The sequence below is a fragment of the Acomys russatus genome, chromosome 5 (genome assembly GCF_903995435.1).
Source record: "Acomys russatus chromosome 5, mAcoRus1.1, whole genome shotgun sequence".
NCBI classification, from domain to species: domain Eukaryota; kingdom Metazoa; phylum Chordata; class Mammalia; order Rodentia; family Muridae; genus Acomys; species Acomys russatus.
Window position 1 is genome coordinate 26265431 of NC_067141.1, and position 19089 is coordinate 26284519.

General features: G+C 55.5%; 2 protein-coding genes across 2 annotated transcripts; both read right to left on the bottom strand.

Moving 5' to 3' along the window:
- Positions 1-653: 653 nt before the first annotated feature.
- Tcirg1 (T cell immune regulator 1, ATPase H+ transporting V0 subunit a3) lies at positions 654-13123 on the bottom strand. Its single transcript, XM_051145778.1, has 20 exons — positions 12997-13123; positions 10666-10786; positions 10281-10359; positions 9567-9790; positions 9402-9490; positions 9105-9231; positions 8935-9017; positions 8678-8771; positions 8346-8558; positions 7801-7945; positions 3903-4042; positions 3650-3807; positions 3484-3574; positions 2513-2631; positions 2223-2436; positions 1608-1736; positions 1363-1473; positions 1171-1288; positions 827-1004; positions 654-749 (listed from the first exon to the last, which is right to left on the bottom strand). Exons 2-20 carry the CDS (start codon positions 10780-10782, stop codon positions 671-673), a joined length of 2508 nt encoding a protein of 835 aa, XP_051001735.1. The 5' UTR covers positions 10783-10786; positions 12997-13123; the 3' UTR covers positions 654-670.
- A 1816-nt stretch (positions 13124-14939) lies between these two features.
- Ndufs8 (NADH:ubiquinone oxidoreductase core subunit S8) lies at positions 14940-17745 on the bottom strand. The gene is made up of 4 exons (XM_051147045.1): positions 17649-17745; positions 17118-17207; positions 16862-17034; positions 14940-15096 (listed from the first exon to the last, which is right to left on the bottom strand). Exons 1-4 carry the CDS (start codon positions 17737-17739, stop codon positions 14941-14943), a joined length of 510 nt encoding a protein of 169 aa, XP_051003002.1. The 5' UTR covers positions 17740-17745; the 3' UTR covers position 14940.
- Positions 17746-19089: the final 1344 nt, after the last annotated feature.

Sequence of the window (19089 nt, forward strand, 5' to 3'; positions counted from 1 at the left end):
GAAAGACCCTTGCATTCCCAACCCTGCATTCAGAGTCCACACCCCTCCCAGCAACTTGGCCAGGGCCACTGTGGCTCGCTGTGCCCAGAACAGCTCTGGCCTCAAAGCAGCCTTTGTTGCTCAGGCCTTCAGCTGCAAGAAGTGCTTTATAACCTGGCTGGAAAACTTGGGTCTCTGACATGCACTGACTATGTATTCCAGCCAGAGGCTGCTCCGACCTCAACCAAGCACGGAGGGAAGAGGACCTGAAGTCAAAGCCAGCTTGCACACCTCCAAAAATGGGACGTTCCCTCCTCCCACCTGGTTGGAATCCACTCCCATCAAACTAGGGTGTCCCTTCTTGGCCCTAGAGTTAACCCTCACCCATGGAGTCTACAGATGTGTTTATGGGTTCTCAACAGCAACTTCTAAAGGCTTAGATCCTAGACCAGTGCCTCCCACCCTCTGCTGAAGGATGATCTAAGTAGATGGCATATCCGAACCCATAGCTCTGACCACTATAGTGTCAACCCAGCCCTGGTACCCCAGAAAGGACCAATGCAGAGTTCCTGGGCCAGCCGGCTGTTTATTCCTTTCCCGTACCCCAGAAAGGACCAATGCAGAGTTCCCGGGCCAGCCGGCTGTTTATTCCTTTCCCGCTTTAGAGAGGCAGGGGGGGTCGCCGTGGGCGCTACTCATTATCCACAATGAAGGTGAAGGGGCTGAGCTTGTAGCCCGTACCCGAATAGAACTTGTTCTGGAATTCCACCCTGGGTGCGAGAAAGGGGCTGGTGAGAGGAACTACACCCAATCTGTCCATGCCCAGGCTCACCACCGGGGTGCTCACCAGTGTAACCGCAGGGCATGCAGGAAGGCTGAGAGCCCCTCCATCACTAGCAAGATGGCCACAGTCATCACAGCAAAGGCAGCAAACACAGGGACCAGCACCACAGCTGCCACGCCAATGTCTCGGCTCATGCCCAGGCCTATGCGCATCACCATGGCCCACAGGACCTCAGACAGTTCTGCACACAAACAAGGGGCCAGTGAGGCCAAGGGTGGAAGAATGATTGTCAGACACCCCCACTCCCCAGCACCCTTAAACCCTCTTTGCCCCTAGAGCTGGTGGGTCACCTCTGTGTTTGACAGGGTAGGATACCAAGGAAGGCCTCGAAGGGAAAGGTCACTCACGAGCGTGGGCCAGGCTCAGGGCCCAGAGACGCAAGTAGGAGGCTGTGTTAGAGATGCAGCCCAGGCAGAATTCAATGGTGTGGATGGCCTGGTGCATGAAGATCTCAGAGGGGACGAACTGCATGGTTAAGAGGTCATGAGACGATAGCCGGGCCTGGCAGCCCTCCCCCAAGAAAGTACTGCACCACCCACCTCAGCTTCCTCATCATCCCCGGGGCTCCCAGCCTTCTCCTCATCAGGACTCCAGCTGTTCTCCGAGGTGGAAGCATCATGGGAGGCCAGAAGCTTGTCACTGTCCTTACCCTGAAAACAGGTAGCATCAACAGCTCCAGCCCAGGGAGCAGCCTTTGCCACCCACCCAGCAGCATGGAGCCTGCCGGGAAGCAAGGGTCACTTCCCATGCAGCCCTCCCTCCCTGTAGTCCTCCTTACTCGTACCTGTGGGCCTGCTGGCCTTCTCAGAGTGTTTCTGCGGTGGTGCTTACGCAGCAGATACAAGGGCGTGCCCAGCAGCAGGACAGGAACTGTGGCCAAAGCCAGGACCACCAGCACATACTGTACCACTTCCTGTGGGCAAGGAGGGCAAGGCAACCATGCACAGTGCATGTAATGAGTCACTTGATGTGGTCATATTGATCATATAGAGCTGCAGTCCCTTCCCGGGGGTCACTATCAAGGTCCTTTAAGAAAGGACTTCAGGGGGTTCAGAGGTTAAGAGCACTGGCTGCTCTTCCATAAAGGTCCTGAGTTCAATTCCCAGCAACCACATGGTGGCTCACAATCATCTATAATGAGATCTGGTGCCCTCTTCTGACCTGCAGGTGTACAAGCAGGCAGAATATTGTATTCATAATTTAAAAAAAAAAAAAAAAAAAAAAAAGGACTTCAGGTTCCCTGAAGTGGGACCCCTCTCTGCTCCAAGCTTTAATCTACTGCCTCTGCAGGGATTCTGGCCCACAGCCCATTCCTCTGGTGGCTCTGCAGAGCCTGGTGGCTCAGTGACTGAAGAGGGGGGGTCCCCAGGGAAAGGGTCTGAGCCGCGGTCTGGCCTACCTGCCTGTAGAAGAGCGTAGGATTGGTAGGACTTTGCGAGAAGAGGAACATATTGATAAAGTGAATGAGGATACTAGGGGCTGAGGAGGGGCTGGCAGCCCAGGCCTGGAGCCACTTGTAGACAATGAGGAAGACAAGGTAGCCGAAGAGGCCCAGCAGGAAGATGAGCTCAGGCAGGGTCTCCAGCAGAAGCCGGTGCGCCTGGCCAAAGTGCCTGTGGGAACAGACAGGTCAGAGTACTCTGGCTCCATGAGGATGCTGCTCCCACCCATTGGCAGCCCTGGGCTCACAGGTGGTTGAAGATGCTGAGGAACACCCCAAAGGCCATGTGGGTGACACCGAGGATGACAGACATCTTCATCTTGAAGGAGTTGAGGAAGCTCAGGTGGTTGGTGGCCAGGCTCCAGATCTGAGTTGGTGGGAGAGGTGAGCGCTTAGCGACACTATGGTCAGTTTTGCCAGTACCCTACCCTCCGGCTCTCTTAGCACCTTCTTGCTCCCTGACAAACCCAATCACAACACCCTAGTCACTAGTTCTAAGGGACAGCAGAACGAAGTAAGCAGCTGCTCTCGTAGGTAAGGTCAGGTGACCATGGCTCAAGCCTGGTTCTTGCCAGCAGGGTACCTCAGACACCCGGGCCTAGGCTTCACTCTCCTCACCTGTGTAATATGGTGATGCTAAGGACTCTCACATGGACCAGGCATTTCACACATACTGAGCTGCTATTCTGTTCTGGGTTTTGGTTGGTTGGTTGGTTGGTTTTTTAGTGTAGCCTTGGCTGTCCTAGACTCCCTTTGTAGACCAGGCTGACCTTGAACTCACAGAGATCCACATGCGTCTGCCTCCGGAGTGCTGGGATTAAAGGCGTGCGCTGCCGCCTCCACCACCACCACCACCCAGCTGGTTGGTTTGTTCTGAGACAGGGTTTTATATAACCCAGGTAGGCCTTGAACTCAAATGCAGCTGAGGATGAATTTGAACTCTGATCCTCCCGCCTCCCGCCTCCCAACTGTTTGAATTACACTTGCGTACCACTACACTCAGTCTGGATACTATCTTTTGTAGGCCTTTCTGCTTGTGTGCCAAGCTTCACACTGGCTCTAGCACAGGGCCTGGCACCCAGAAAGTGCTCAGTGCCAATTGCCAAGGGAGGATAATGAACAGCTGGCACTCTGGGGCCCTAGCCAGCAGCGGCCCCCCCCCCCCCCGCCCCTGACACACTGCTTCCATCATTCATATGCACCAGTGTGGCTTACTTACCGGGTCAATGCCAAAGGGATAAGGGCCCAGGAAGACACCAGTGATGTTGGGGTTCAGGGTGAGCACGGGGTGCTGGGACAGGTACTTGTCACTGCAGTGGTAACAGGTAACATCAGAGCTGCACAGTGGGCCAGGGGCTCTGGGTGAGTAAGGATGTAAGTCCTACCTCCAGCCTGACTGGTTGGCCATGGCAGCCACGCTCCAGCCTGAGGGGAAAATGGTGGCGGCACGACTGAAGCACTCATTGTAGATGAAGCCAGTGTAGACGGAGAACAGACCCATGAGCAGGAGTAGGTAACGACCCCCAAAGAAGGTCTGCCAGATCTGGGGGGCGGTATGGGGGACGGGATGGTGTGATAAGAGGCTGTTCAACCCTGGTGCCCTAGGCCCTACCCCTGCCAGGTGTTGGTGGTTCATACCTCGTTTTGCGCGCCCTTCACAGCTGGCCGGTCCTCAGCAAGGACCATGGCCAGGGCAAAGAGAAACATGAGCAGTCCGTGACCAACATCACCAAACATCACAGCAAAGAGAAAGGGGAATGTGATGATGGTATAGGGAGCTGTAGGCAGACAGGACACAGTCAGGCAGGTGCTCCTGGGGGTTGGGTATCTGCTTCCTTGTCTGGCCCTGCCCCGCCCCCCAGGACCAGCCAAGAGAGCATCTGTGAAGCAGGGACCACTTGCTGACATTCCAGAGGCCGCAGCTGTCAATCGGCACCATCTTGGCCTTGCTACCTAAGCTCCCTGCACCTGTTTCTCCATCTGTAAGATGCAGATATCACTGCCACCTCACAGGGTTATTACAAATGAGTGTTGTGGGCAGGCCTGGCAGGTGACAGGCTGTGGACATAGGTTTGGCAGTTCTAGCTACTGTCAGTTACTTAAAGATAGAGCTGCTGCTGAGTGGTCCAGGATGGTCTTGAACTCCTGAAGCGATCCTCCTGCCTGCTATTGGTTTGTGTGTGTGTGTGCCTATGGGTCAGAGAACAGTGGGTGTCATCCCCCAGAAGCCTGGAACCTCACCAAGAAGGAGCTGCCCAGCTCCACCCCCATTGGAATCCCAGCCATGCACTGCTCAATGTACTTGGGCTTTGGAGATCTTACATGGATATTTTTTTAAGCATCTTTTTTTTATTCAGATTTATTTATGAGTACGCTGTCTTTGTGCACACCAGAAGAGGGCATCAGATCCTATTACAGATGGTTGTGAGCCACCATTGGGTGCTGGGAATTGAACTCAGGACCTCTGGAAGAACAGGCAGGACTTTTAACTGCTGAGCCATCTCTCTGGTCCCCATCTTTTTTTTTTTTTTTTTTTTTAATAACATTTGTTCCTTTGCTAATTTATTGTGGAGAAGGCATGCATGTGTGGAGGTCAAAGGATAACTTGTAGGCATCAGTTCTCCTCCTATGTGGATCCTGGAAACTGACCTCAGATTGTCAAGACTTATTGGCAAGCCTTTACTCAGTAACCATCTCTCTGGCCCTGAATGTTTTAAGATCTATAAGCTGGACATGATGGCTCAACCTGTAATTCTAGTACTCAGGAAGCCAAAGCAGGATTGCCACGAGCTCAAGGCCAACCTGAGCCGCAGTGCAAGACCCTGTCTCAAGCCAGGTGTGGTGGTGCACACCTTTAGTCCCAGCACTTGGGAGCCAGGCAGGTAGATAACTGAGTCTGGGGCCAGCCTGATCTCTACAGTGAGTTCCAGGACAGGCAGGGCTACACAGACAAACCCTGTCTCAAAAGGCAAAGACCTAAAATCCCTGTCTCAAAATGCAAAACAGGGCTGGAAAGCTGGTTCAGCTGCTAAGAGAACAGTTTGCTCTTCCAGAGGTCCTGAGTTCAATTCCCAGCAACCACATGGTGGCTCACTATCATCTGTAAAGAAATCTGGTGCCCTCTTCTGGCATGTAGGCGTACATGCAGACAGAGCATGCCTACATGGCAGGGTGGCGCATGCCTTTAATCCCAGCACAAGGGAGGCAGAGGCAGACAGAAGATCTCTGTGAGTTCAAGGCCAGCCTGATCTACAAAGCAAGTTCTACACAGAGAAATCCTATCTCAAAAAAACATCACAAGCAAAAAAGGAGCTGGAGATTAAGCTCAGTTAGCAGGGAGCTAGCTAGCATGCATGGAGCCTTGGGCTCACCCCTCCCCTAGCACTGCATAGACAGGCCTGATGGTCTACTCCTGTGATCCCAGGACTTGGGAGGTGGAGCTCAAAGGAAGATCAGAAGTTCAAGGTCATCCTTAGCCACAGAGTTTGAGACCAGCCTATGATAAATGAGACCCATCTAAAAACAGCAACAACAACAACAACAACAACAACAACAACAACAACAAAAAAAAAAAAAAAAAAAGAAAGAAAGAAAGAAAGAAATGACATGGTGGGTCCTGGTGGGCACTCAGCAAGCTCCAGGAGGCCAAGATGGCCACTTAATCTTATGGGGTGACTGTGGCCCCTCCAGGAGCTGCACTGCTCGGTCCCATATAGAGTGGACTTTAACCCTGTGTTCAGTGTCTTTATACTGGGGGGGGGGCATTTATTTTGCACACAGAGAAGGGAGAAGACCACACGGCCATGACAGCTGTCCACAGCCCAGGAGAAAGATTCAGAACAGATTTTCTCGCACAGCTGACACCTTAACCTCAGATGCCCACCCTACAGAACCTTGAGTACATCTCTGCTAGTTTGCCATGTTTAGACAGCATCTAGTAGCCCAGGCTAGACTTGAGCCAGCCTAAGCATGGCAAACATGGCTCTGGCAGGCCTTGCCCTTCACCGCATTCCCTCTGCCTTGCTTAAACACTGTTAGATCGCATTCCTAGAGCTGGCCACCAAAGTCTATTCCTTTATTTGGCCACTTCCTCCTCCTGAGACTGACCGAAGTATTGAAGTCCAGCAATCAAAAGCCCCCTTTGCCTCACCTAATTAATATGTCCAACTAAAATTAAACACCTCGTCCTAACACAGGGTTTCCATACACCGCCATTTGTTCCTTTCTATCCAGAGACGGCCCTTTGTCGCTCCCCCTCACCAAATACTCCTTCCCCCTCTCCCTCGCTTCCTTCCCCTTCTCCGCAGCCCTCTATCTCCCATCTTGTGTCTTATTCCCTGCCCTCTGTCTCTTTGGGGCAAATAAATCTCTCCTTTGTGCGGAGAACTTGGTCTTGGGGTGTCCTGAGCTGATACAGGTCCTTTCACCATGTAGCCAAGGCTGGCCTTGGACCTTGCTCCTTCTGCTTCCGCCTCCAGCATCTGCACCATGCCCGGCCATCTCTGCCACCTTCTGCCCACCCACAGTGCTTTATTGCAATGGTTCTAGCAAATAACCCCCTTCCCTGAGGCCACTGCTTTGAGGCTGGCCAAGGGGGCAGCCACCATCATGACCACTTTACCTGCCCTGGCAGGGCCCCAGACCAAGGCCAGGATTCTGAGGCACAGAAAGCCCAGGACCCCATGGCCTGTGTCTACTCAGTGCCAGACTGATCCTGCCTATCACCTTACGGCAGAACCGCAGCCTGTGGTGAAGGCTCCTCCCCAGAGAGGGTGCACCGCAGCAACCATGCCGCAAGCCAGGCCTGCACTCAGTGGCTCTCGGGGGGGGGGGGGGGGGGGGGGGGCTCTCTGCCTGCTTCTCCTCACAGCTCCATCCCTTTTTGGGTTCTCTCCCAGAGCACCAGCCTGGACAGACATTTCAGGCTAGCCAGCCCACTTCTGAGGCTTCTCCTGCCCGCCGGGGCTTCCGTCTCACCACGGGAGGACTGGGATTACGCACGTGCACACCTGCACTCAGCCTCAGGTCCTCACACTTACCGCAAGCCCTTACCCACTGAGCCTTGACCTTCCTATGGAGCTGAGGATATCTCTGCATCCTCCATTGTCCTGCGTCCAGCACCTGCCTCCTGCTGGGATTATAGGCCTGCACCGGCCTGGTCCAGTGGCCACTCTGACAGCCACCAGCCTTCCTCAGCCCTCTTTGAGGTTGAGCTAGTATTCTCATTTTACAGACCATGAAACCATGACCCACAGAAACTAAGAAACTTATCAAAGCAATCAAGCTGAACTTTAAGCCACTCCCAAACCTGTTTCCTGGACTGCTCCCTGGGGCTCCCTGTGGATTTGACAGGAGAGACAAGTGTGAAGTCTCAACTGCAACTAGGGCACCCGGTAGCCTTCCTAGAGAGATCAAATTGGGGAGTATGCCTCTGCTGCAAAAGGACGGGGTGGGCCCAACTCCTATCCCTCTCAAGGTTTGCAGCCCAACAGAGAATAGGAGGGCTGGCCCCCACTGAGGGTGCTGTGGCTCTCACCAGGGTTGACCTCCTGGTAGCGTCCCACACCATAGGCATCCACAATGCCCTGGAAGCTGGCGGTGAAGCGGTTGGTCCTGATGAGGGTTGGTGGCATGTCCCGGCAGGGGATGCGGTGAGCAACAGCACTCACTCCTGCCTCGCTCTGCGGTGGGCAGAGAGACAGAAGCTGATGCTGGGGCTGTCAAAAGCCCTGGGGCCCCTCCCAGGCCCAGCCCTGCACTGTCAGGCCTGTGCTTCAATGTCCCCATGTGCACTACTACTGTACCCACTGGTACAGGGGCCTGAGGCTCCTAACAGGCTCAGAGCACATAGCCACTGCCCTGGAAGTTCAACTTTATAATTGCCTCATGTAGCTTGGTGAAACTGGGAGGTCAAAGGAGGGAAGGTTACCATCTGGGTAATGCCCTGGAGGGAGAGGCTTCTAGAAATGGTACCCACCCCCAATCCCAGGGCTCAGATGAGGTCCCCGGAAGCTTGAAGTGAGACTGAAAGCAGGAGGGAAGGCAGGCAGGGAGCAGGCCTCTGGCAGCCTGTGCACTCACTGAGCCATCCTGCAGCGCCTGTTGTAGGGTGGGCAGGTCCCGAGTAGCACACCAGACCTCTGCGATGAGGCACTTGTGTGTGGAGCTCACACTGCACTGGTTGAGGGCCAAGTACACAGCCTTCATCTTTCGGATCTGCACCTGCCCTGGGGGCAGCAGCTGCTGCACCCGGCCCAACACCTGGCTCAGGAACCTTTCAGTTTCCCCCAGGACCTAAAGCCAAAAAAGGTCATCAGAAGGACCTTTGAGCTAGCTTGCGGGTGTGTGTGTGTGTGTGTGTGTGTGTGTGTGTGTGTGTGTGTGTGTGTGTGTGTGGTCATGTGGGCTCTCACCTCTTGAAGCTCCTGGCTCTGCTGCTGTAGCTGGTGCAAGGCCCCAAGCCGTGCTTCCTCCTGTTCTAGATACGGGAAGACATGACAGTGGAAGCTACGGGAAAGAATGGGTGTTGAGGGTCAGAGCTGGGGGTAGGACAAATCTGGTGAAGGCGTTAGCAGGGGCCCGGGGCGCACAGAGCCAGCAATATCTATGTGCGAGCCTGAAGTGGCCACTGGAGGCTGGACACCTGCAGAGGACGTATGACCGTGCTCACCAGTCTGTGATCTTTCGAATCTTCTGTCCGATTTGCTCACCCCAGTAGGAGATGACAAAGGTCATCCAAGTCGCAGGCTCGCCCTGAGAAAGCCAAATTCAATTAGTCCCTGCCTCCCTGGCTCATCCCAAACTGCCCCCCCCACCAAGCCCTGTACCCTGCCAGCTCACCGTCACCGGGTCCTCCAGCTGCCCCTCGGTCTCCCTAAAGCTGGCAATGAGGAAGCCTCTGCAGGCTCTCCAGAGCAGGCGTTCCAGGGCAGCAGCCTTGTAGGGCTCAATGGCACCTGCCACGAAACTGCCAACAGGGCTGGAGGGGAGCTGCAGCCTCCCACTCCACCCACCTCAGCAGGAAGCACCCATGGGAACCCCCACCCCACACACATACAGAGATTCAGAGGCCATCTGATCCCCTTCTCTGTCCAGTGCCTTAAGGCTGCTAAGAAAAGACGTACTGCCCCCACTCACTTGACCTTCAGGTCTGCATGTGGCCCCCCGGTGGCTGGAAGCAGGGGTGTTCTCTCAGAGGAGGGTCCCTCAGAGTGGGCAGCTGCCATCTGGGTAGGAGAGACATGGTGAGCCCAGCCTAGGTTGGGTTTGGCATATCTGTCTCCTACCTTGGCTGGGACTGACCGGGGTGGGGCTGTGGCTCTGCCCTAGCACAGCTGAGTTGAGCTGGAGCTGGTGCAGCTGGGCCCGCAGCGCCTGCTGGTTGCCTCGAACATCCCGAAGTTCCTGGGCCAGGCGGTCAGTCTCCTCCTGGATGCGCAGCAGGTCTCGGGGAGGTGGTGCTGGCAGTGTCCCCTCGGGTGGCGGCAGTGTCAGGCCAGCCCGCTGTACTTCTTCCCGCAAGAAGGCTAGACATAGGTGGGGAGGGGGCCTCAGGAGAAGCCACAAACAGCTATGCCAGCTAAGGGCTGCAGGCATGCAGGGAGAGCCCAAATGCACATCAAATGCCATTACTAGTCCACTTAGTCCGAACTCCAGGCAAATCCCAGATTGAACCCGCTGTCCCGGAAGCTCTGCTGCCACTGTTCTGCCCTCATCTCTGGCCTAAGAAGGGGATTACCAACCCCGGACGCCAGCCTCTGCCTATCCCAATCCATGCCTCTGGTTTCCTGACATCCACAGGACCCTGAGCTCTGAGTGGTAGGACACACTCCAAGCCTTAGGCTCTCTGCTCCACCCACCCAGAGCCAAGGACATCCTACGGACCCAGCAGCTCTGCCTGTACCTCCCTTCCCTGCTTTCCACCTGAGTACCTGGGGCACTTCCTTTCAGCCCGAGCTTGCCCAGCGCTCCCTCTGGGAAGCCAGGCTGGAATGTGTGGGTCTGGGTCCAACTTACTGAAGGTCTTCTCCAGCTCCTCGCAGCGCCGGACATCCACCACAAAGCGTCTCTGGAAGGCACTCACAGAGGCGTTGAGCTGTGGTGGACACACAGAGGGGTTAGAGTCTCTGGTGGGGGAGAGGGGACCAGGAGGTAACGGCTCTGGGGTCCAGGCCTGAGGTGCCTCCTCCAAAAAGTTGCTGGGTGCCCAATTAGTCTAAAGATGACTGGCTGGAGCAGACTTAGCCCTCCCCATGCCAGGGAGGGCATGAGTAGGCACGGGAAGAGCCGCCGTGCTGGAAGGGAAAGCTGGGACACTCCTGCAGGGCAACAGCTGTCACCACAAGGGCCCTTCTGGATGCGGGTCAGTCACCCGGGACGCTGTCCCACCTCACTCACTCACATCTCTGAACTCCACGACGCCCAGCTCGCCTAGCTGGCTCACACAGGTGTAGGCAGCCGCTGTGGGGAGCAGGAGCTGGACCAAGGCCACCTCTTCACTCCGGAACATGGACCCCATGACCCTTAGGGCAGGCAGAAAGGTTGGTCAGGGAGTCAGCTCCCATTCACTGAACAGGTGGGACAACTGAGGCCCAGAAGAGGGTAGCGAGGTCAACGAAAAGCCAACCGTGTGACAAAAGTACAAAGCAGGCCAGTGACAGCCCCCCCCCCCACACACACACAGCCTACCGTGGGCTGTCTCTAAGCTAGCCTTCTTTATCTCTGTGGCTCAGTCTAGCCTAGGAGCTCCCAGAAACACGGGCTCTGCCCACTGTTTTGCTGCACAGTACACTTCTATGCCTGTCCTCACTTGAGACGCAGCTTATTCCTGGGACCATAGGCTCCAGTGCTAAGGCTATGACTACTGACACCAAGTGCCGCGGAGCTGTCTAGCCTGTTCTCCTACACTAGCAGAGGGGTGGGAGGTGGAATGTCCTCTAGGTGCCTGGGGCGAAAAACCTGAAAAGGAGGATTGGCTGGGGGTTGCCTTTGGCTCATTGGCTTGCCAGCATTGCCTGTGAGGCTGGTGTTGAACCCAGTGAAAGTGAAACTATGAAACAGGTGGGAAGGCCTAGTGGCCTTGCTCCAACTCCAGCAGGCACAGATTCTTCCTGATGGCTCTAGAGAGGGCTGTAGTGCAGATGTCAAAGCCAACACTCTCCCCAGGCCCCTGTCAGATCTGTAGCTATTACTCTTAGGACCAGGGTCCTGGTGGGACACGGTTTCCTTAAACGTTGTTGGGCCCTAGGAGACACAAGTGAGGGCATGTCACTGAGAACTTCAGATGCTAATGGGCCCAGCTGTCTGGGCCTGTCCCACAGGCCACTTCCTCCTGAAGCCTGGTTTTCTTAAGAGGAAACCACAGTCTGCCTGTTCCCCTGCCTGAGAAAGGAAAGAATTAGAGGGTTTCATTAGAGCCAGGCCCTGCACAGGCAAGGGTGGGTAGGAAGGGCTGGGTGCCATCACCCAAAGGCATGGCTCTGGTCACAGAGCAGAGGGCCAGGGACCAAGTCTCTAGAGTCCTGCTCAGACTGTGATCCGCTGTGTGACACTGGGTAAGTCACTTGCCCTCTCTGTGCCTGTATTTCCTCTTTGATTGAATAAGAACGGCAGCAAAAAACAAACAAACAAACAAAACAAACAAACAAAAAAACATAAGATGTGAGGTAGGAGGTGTAGCCTTGGCTATCCTAGACTCATTTTGTAGACCAGCTGGCCTCGAACTCACAGCGATCCTTTTGCCTCTGCCTCTGCTGGAATTAAAGGCATGCACCACCATGCCCAGCTAAAAGATCTTACTTCTATAAACACCATCACACCAATTCCCAATGGGCACCTCAGCCTTATCTTGTTTATTTTTCGAGACTCACTTTGTAGACTAGGCTGGTCTGGAACTCAGAAATCCGACTGTCTCTGCCTCCCTCGAGCTGGGATTAAGACCTGCACCACCAGCACTCACTCAGCCTTAGTTTATAGGTAGGTCAACTCAGGTTGAGTAAGGTCGAGTCTAAGGTCACATGGCCAGCTGGGATCAAAGCAGAGAAGAGTCTGTCCCAGACCAGAGGAGGAACTCCGCTCTGACCTGGCATGTCCTGGCCAGTCCCAGCACCATCACCAACATCTGGCTGCCCCAGCCAGGAGACCACAGCCATTTAGATATAAGACAAATGAAAGTACACTCATGCCCCCTGCAGACACCCACACCAGTCACTGTGATTTTGTTAATAGGTCCTGTCTCTGTCTCCTGCAGTCACCAGGATATCTCACAGCAATTCCCACACATACTGCTTGTGTTCTAGCCTTACCCCCCCCCCACTCCCCGATGTTCTGCCTCACTCCTGCACCCCCTTTCTTGGTCCTTCCTTCCCTCTTCTCCCAGCCCCCGCCCTTTGGAGGATGTCGGAACGAGGAGAGGGGCAGAAATCCGCCTCAAGCCCGCCACTTCCTAGTTGGATGACCTCCGTTTCCTCATCTGTACAATGGGTCCCTCCCTCCAAGCTAGCCAGGCCCCCTGGGCTCAGGCCTGGTGAGGTGGGCCCCAAAGTTGCCTGGAGCTAGCAAGCCATCCTCTTAGTTCTCCTCGAGGCCTGCCTGCACCCCAGAAGGCCTGACACGGGCGCGTGGTCTCAGAGCCGCTTCCACCCGGAGTCGGTCGGGGACCACGGACCCCTGCCCCTCAGAGGAAGAGGGTGATGGGCAGGGCTGAGGCTCAGCAGCCTACCAGGACACTCACCCAGGTGGGCTCTCGCTCAGCTCGGACTTAGGATCTGAGCCCGCCTGGCGGCGAAACTTGCTCCAGCTCCGAAAGGCAGGGTCGGGCGTGGCCTGCGCCGACACGCCCACTCTCCGCCCCGTCCCGCCCCCGCCGAGTTTGGGATAGCAGGGAGGAGTGGTGAGGCGGGGAGGGCGGCAGCTAAGATGGTTCTGGGTGTCCCAGAATCGGGAGATAACGGACAACGAGAGAGGGATAAGACCTTGGAGATAGGCCACCTTCATCGTCCCCAGCCTAGTACATAGAGGCTGCTGCGCTGTTGTCCAAGATTTTGCTACCTCGCCTCACGCAGCTCAGGCTGTCCCAGGAAGGCTGGGGCAGACAGGCTGACGAACTTGACTCCCCGGGGCCTGAAGGCTTTCCAGGAGCACCTGGCCCTCCCTCCTAAGCCGAGTCCCATGGGATTCAGGACCATTCAGCTGCCTGTACTTTGGACAGGCTAGACTGTACCACTGGGAACCAGTGGAGCAGGGGGCCCCTCAGCTCTGGTGATCCTTGGACCCTCATTCAGTAAACAAGGGCCTTGCTGTGTGTGTGCAGCATAGAATGGAAGCCTAGGGCAACCTGGAAACTGAGTCAGTCAAGGTGGGCACCCTCAGAAAACACACAGGTCTGCTCTGACTTGTGTGAGAAGGACCCTCACACAAGTGCACTTGAGGGCACAGGCCAGTGAGTGCTCTTCAGTGCAGGGCCAGAAAGCTGTCATAGTTGCTGAGGTAGAAGTGTACCTTAGACCATGAGAACCAAGCCGGCAGCCAGCCTCATGAGTGAGAATGGCACTGCCTGGCTGGGATGCCAACTGGGAAGTTGAGGGGCCACACAGCAGTGGGGAACTTACTGGGGAAACGGATGTATGCAGCAAGAGGCCAGGCCAGCTCAGAGGCAGCAGGACCTATGTCATTCCCTCGTGACTGTCACCCCATAGTAAGCTTCCTGTTCCCCAAAGGACACCCTGGCCTTCCTGAGGTGTGTGTGTGTGTGTGTGTGTGTGTGTGTGTGTGCAGGAACTCCCTGTGCACTCACACGCAGAAGCCTGAGGTTGACAGCGGGCTCTTTTCTCAGCTGCCCACTGCCTTAGTCTTCTGAGATGGTCTCTTGATGAACCTGAAACTCGCAGTTTTGATGAGACTGGCTAGCCAGTGAGCCCTCTGAGGGCCACCTGACTGTCCCCAGCAACGGGTAACCGACATGTGACCACACTGAGCTTTTCTGTGCATTCTCAGGATAGGAATACCACTCACTGAGTGCTCTACCCAGCTCCTCCTGGGGCTCTTGACTCTGGCCTGAAGCCTGGGAAGGCTCCAAGTCCAAACAAGTGTGAACCATGGAGCTTTGAGAGGACAGAAGATCTGGGCCCCACCTCTCAGACACCCAACACCATGGGGACAACAGGCCAGTGGTGAGCTGCACTGCCATGCTGTAGGAAGAAGCGCAGTGTAACACGGTTCTGGGTACTGTGGCCGGCCTGTGAACTGCAGAGGATGACTGGGGTCTGGCTCTGCTAGACCTTGTAAGCAAGTAGGCACTGGAACCCACTGAGGGGCCAGGCCAGAGCTCCATGCACACCTGGTCTGGCCAGAGGAAGCCAGAGGGCCCTGGCTGCATGGCGTGGGCTCTGCCCTAGAAATGGAACAACCCAGTAGGCAGTTGTGGGATCATAGTTTCTTTATGGGCCACAGGGATCACAAGGCTGCGGCAGGTGGGCAGGGCCAGCGGTGGCCAGGTCAGCGGTACAGGTAGTCGGCCTGGATGTTGGCGGCGAGCTCGGCCTCCCACTTGTCGCCATTGTTGAGGAGCTTCTCCTTGTTGTACAGCAGCTCTTCATGGGTCTCAGTGGAGAACTCAAAGTTGGGGCCCTGCGAGAGCGCGGAGGTCAGCGGGGCAGACCCTTCCCGGGAGCCCGTGCTAGCCCCCTCGCCGGGGCCCACTCACCTCCACAATGGCGTCAACAGGGCAGGCCTCCTGGCAGAAACCACAGTAGATACACTTGGTCATGTCGATGTCATAGCGTGTAGTCCGACGGCTGCCATCAGCTCTTGGCTCAGCCTCGATGGTGATGGCCTGAGGGAGTGGCCACAGGTCACTGGCAGACACCTGCTGGTCCTGGGTCTGCTCTTCACAGCTCAGCCTGGCCCCTGGGCATCTGTGTGGATGCCTGCTTCCTCAGCCCTTCAGAGGGGCCACCGCTCAACATGGCCCCATTAGCCTCTGCCAGGTTTTTGCTCAGCACTTGCCCAGGTGACCCTTCTGTCCCACAAGGAGAAGGCTATGATCTATTTTGCTCTCTGAAAAGCTGTGGCCATAAGAGGGTCCCTGGGACAGTAAGTGCCCAGTGACTGTCATGTCATGCTGAACAACCTAACAATCCCCATTTGTTGGAGAAAACTAAGACTCAGAAAGGTTGAAGGACTCTCCAGAGTCACACAGTAAGGAGGGACATAGACCAAATTTGAATGTACAGCCTTAACTTGGTTTTTGGGGGAAAGCTGTATGCCAGCCAAGAGCAAGAAGGCACAGCCTGGGAAGTACAGGTCAGGAGGACCTTTAGGAAACTTGACACTCCCTAGTGCCATGCTCAGAACTCACAGTAGAGTCACATCTTTTTGTTGGGTTTTGTTATTGTTTTGAGCAGGGTTTCTCTGATTAGCTCTGGCTATGCTGTAGACCAGGAACTGCCTCTGTATACCAGGCTGGCCTTGAACTCATGCAGAGCTGTCTGCCTCTGCCTCCCAAGTATTGGGAATAAAGGTGTGCAGCACCACACCTGTCCGAGGCACATCTTTTTGTGTTTATAACAGTGGGAATAAAATCTCTCCTGGGGCTGGGTGGTGGGCGTGCACATGAGTTCAAGACCAGCCTGGTCTACACAGCTAGTTCCAGGACAGACAAAGGTACACAGTGAAACCTTGTCTCAAGAAACAAAACAAACAAATAAATCTCTCCCAGCTACTGTTGCAGTTACAGGGAGGATATGAGAAATGAGCAAGCATGGTTAGGTGGCGCACGCCTTTAATCCCAGCACTTAGGAGGCAGAGGCAGGTGGATTGCTATGAGTTTGAGGCCAGCCTGGTTTACAAAGGGAGTCTAGGACAGCCAAGGCTACAGAGAGAAACTCTGTCTCAAAAAAGCAAAAAACAAACAAAAAGAGTAAGTTTCTCTATACAGGGTACACAATACCCAGGAGCCATGCCCGCTACCACTGTCGCTGCTGGGACATTCCCAGAGCTCAGCCAAGGGGCTGGAGCTAGGCATGGCAGGCTAGATAGTGTCACTGGGTACATCTTAAGGCTGGAGCTGCTGGGGATCCTGCTGGGAACAGCAAAGCGACACTGCATCTTCCTGTTTCCACAAACAGCCCCACTGCCGGCAGCCATTCCTCGTAGTGCCCACCAGCACAATTGAAACCCAGGCTCCCGGGCTGCTAGTCTTCACTGAAGGATGCACACACAGACAAGACCGTCACATGATCTACTGACTCCTAGGTTGGAATATGGGTGTACAACATGGCCTGCTTAGGATGGAGACTGCCCCCGCCCCAGCGTCCTGACTCAGCACTTGGACATCAAGGACTCACTGTCCCACTCAAAGGGTCAGGGTTAGGTCAAGCAAGAAAAGCACTTTTGTCAGGTGTGTGGCAGCACGTGCTTTTATCTTAGCATTCCAGAGGCAGAAGCATGCAGGTATCTGTGAATGCAAGGCTGGCCTAGTCTACACAGCGAGTTCCAGGCCAGCTGGTGCTACATAGAAAAAAAAAGAGACTTCCCTGAGGGCGTGTATCAAGGCAGGGGTTGGATTTCGGGCCCAGCAGTTAGAGGGCCAGACTCACCTGTGCAGGACAGACAGCCTCACAGAGCTTGCAAGCAATGCAGCGCTCCTCCCCAGATGGGTAGCGGCGCAGCGCGTGCTCCCCACGGAAGCGTGGACTCAGTGGGCCTTTCTCAAATGGGTAGTTGATGGTGGCAGGTTCCCGAAAGAGGTAGCTCAGGGTCATGCCCAGTCCTGTGAATAACACAGAGCTGGTTAGGGGCTCTCCTCCCCAGCACATCCATACCCAACTTCCGCCCCACCCCACTGGCACCCACCTCGGAAGAGTTCCGTCCACAGCAGGGTCCGAGCTGCACGGTCCGTCACGGACTTCATGTCCATCTCAAGCTCAGATACATTCACGTACTCTATAGGAAGGCATGATGGGTGGATAAGGAAGCCAGCTCTGGGAACTGAGGCCTAACTCTAAGCCCTAGAAGGAGCAGGTGGGCTCTTAGTAAGGGCACAGGGAAGGCGGCCTGGCCTGCAGCCCTGGGACGCCTCGCTGGTTCTTCTTCTGCCCAGGTAACCCAAACTATCCCCAGGCAAAGCTTTTCAAGTTCAGGCAGTGAGGGTCCTGGGTCCCCCTCGTGGGTCCTGATAAAGGGGCACAGGACCTAGCAGCTCCTCCTCTTCACATGCCTCCCTCCTTCAATGCCTGGGAGTCACATTCTTGACTCTTGAGCACGACCTTCGTCTTCAGAGTGGAAACTAAAGCTCACAGAGACTTCCCCAACAAAGCAATTTCCCTGGCCTCCGGTGTAACCACGACCAGGAAAGCTCAAGTCAAGACGCCATCTGGTACTCACTGTAGGTTGCTGCCACTGCACTGCTATGGAGGCTTTGGCCATTAAGATGTCCTGCAAGGAGAGAGGTGACACTCTGCCGCTGTGACTTCATAGCAGGAAGCTTGGCCCCCCCACCACCAGGAAAGGCCAGTCCTACCTGTGCGCACGGCCTGGGCCACGGCCCGTGGCAGCACGGATGAGGTCAGGCGGTACATCTGGAACATAAAGAGGGAAAGTGAAGGGTCTAAAACTGGTCCCCTGGGGACCCCATCTCATGTCCTTACTCCCACACCATCCCATTGAGACCAGCACCCCAACCCTCAAGCTGACCCCACTCTACTGACTCAGTCCCTGGGCACCCCAAGTTCCTTCTATTGCAGCTCCATTTCCCCCTCTCTCATTCATCCTCGGTTCACCCCAAAACACCCCGACCACCAACCACAGTGTACTGAGTTAACTCTAAGCCAGACTTGATGTCACAAGCCCTGTCATCCTGCCAGGATAAGTGACTGCCCCAAAGTTACCCGCAGTGTTGGACAGGCCAGGAACCCAGAAGTCACCTGCAGAAAACCCTTAGCGGTTTAAAAATAATCCTCACGGTCAAGTTCCTCTCCCAGACCCAAGGATCTCCTGGTTCTCTCCTAAGCCAGGGCAAATGATGACCTTGGGCAAGTGACGTGCCCTGACCTCAGGCTTCTAACTTCTGATATAGTGTGTGGGGGGGGGGATTGTCCCGAAAATTAGGGCGCTGGCCGAGAGCCTGGCACATCACCAACGCTCCAAAGAGCCCCTCCTATGACCTTTGACTTCTAGCGGGTCTGCCAATTCTTGACCCGTGACCCCAGGCAATCCTGGAGCCCAACCTACCACTTTCTCTCAGACCTTCCCCTTGACCTCTGACCCTATGAATGCAGAAGGCATCCGGCGAGGCAGCGCATGCGCCCGAGGATGCGAGCGTCTCGGCCTGCAGGTCGCAGGACGGACGCAGAGGCCGAGGGTCTTGAGCCGACCTGGTGGATCCCAAGACTTCACGAGGTCAGCGGTGACACCCCGTTCGACCCGGTCGTCGCGCCACCCAAGCCCTGTCTTCGGCACTTTCCCTGGACACCCACCTTGAAGCGCAGCGGCTCCTTCCCTGGCTCAGGTGCGGGTCAGCCAGAAGGCGGAGCCTAACTTCGGGAGGCTGCCATTGGGCAAGCTACGCACGCCTTTTTCCGCGGTGCCCTTTCTTTCTGTGTTCTGATTGGTGTGTAGTGTTGCGGGAGGCGGGTCCAGAATTATATTTTCCTCTGATTGGCTGATAGGAACAGGCGCTTGAAGTTTTGTAGGGAGCTGCCATTTTGTATCGAGACTTCCGAGCTGCTGAAGGCGGGACTTCCTGGGTGCGGTTTGGGACGCCGGGTTATCTCAGTGGGCGGGGCGGGGCGGGGCGGGGCTGTGGGCTTCGTTTTCATTACTGTAA

Excerpts from the sequence above, each read along its gene's own strand:
- Tcirg1 (XM_051145778.1), bottom strand. The coding sequence starts at position 10,782 with ATGGGGTCCATGTTCCGGAGTGAAGAGGTGGCCTTGGTCCAGCTCCTG. Across the intron at positions 10,360-10,665 it reads GCGTCGTGGAGTTCAGAGAT|CTCAACGCCTCTGTGAGTGC; the intron begins GTGAGTGAGTGA and ends TGTCCACCACAG. Across the intron at positions 8,772-8,934 it reads ATTCGAAAGATCACAGACTG|CTTCCACTGTCATGTCTTCC; the intron begins GTGAGCACGGTC and ends TCTTTCCCGTAG.
- Ndufs8 (XM_051147045.1), bottom strand. The coding sequence starts at position 17,739 with ATGAAGTCACAGCGGCAGAGTGTCACCTCTCTCCTTGCAGGACATCTT. Across the intron at positions 17,035-17,117 it reads GTGGACGGAACTCTTCCGAG|GACTGGGCATGACCCTGAGC; the intron begins GTGGGTGCCAGT and ends TGTTATTCACAG. Across the intron at positions 15,097-16,861 it reads AGGCTGTCTGTCCTGCACAG|GCCATCACCATCGAGGCTGA; the intron begins GTGAGTCTGGCC and ends CCACTCCCTCAG.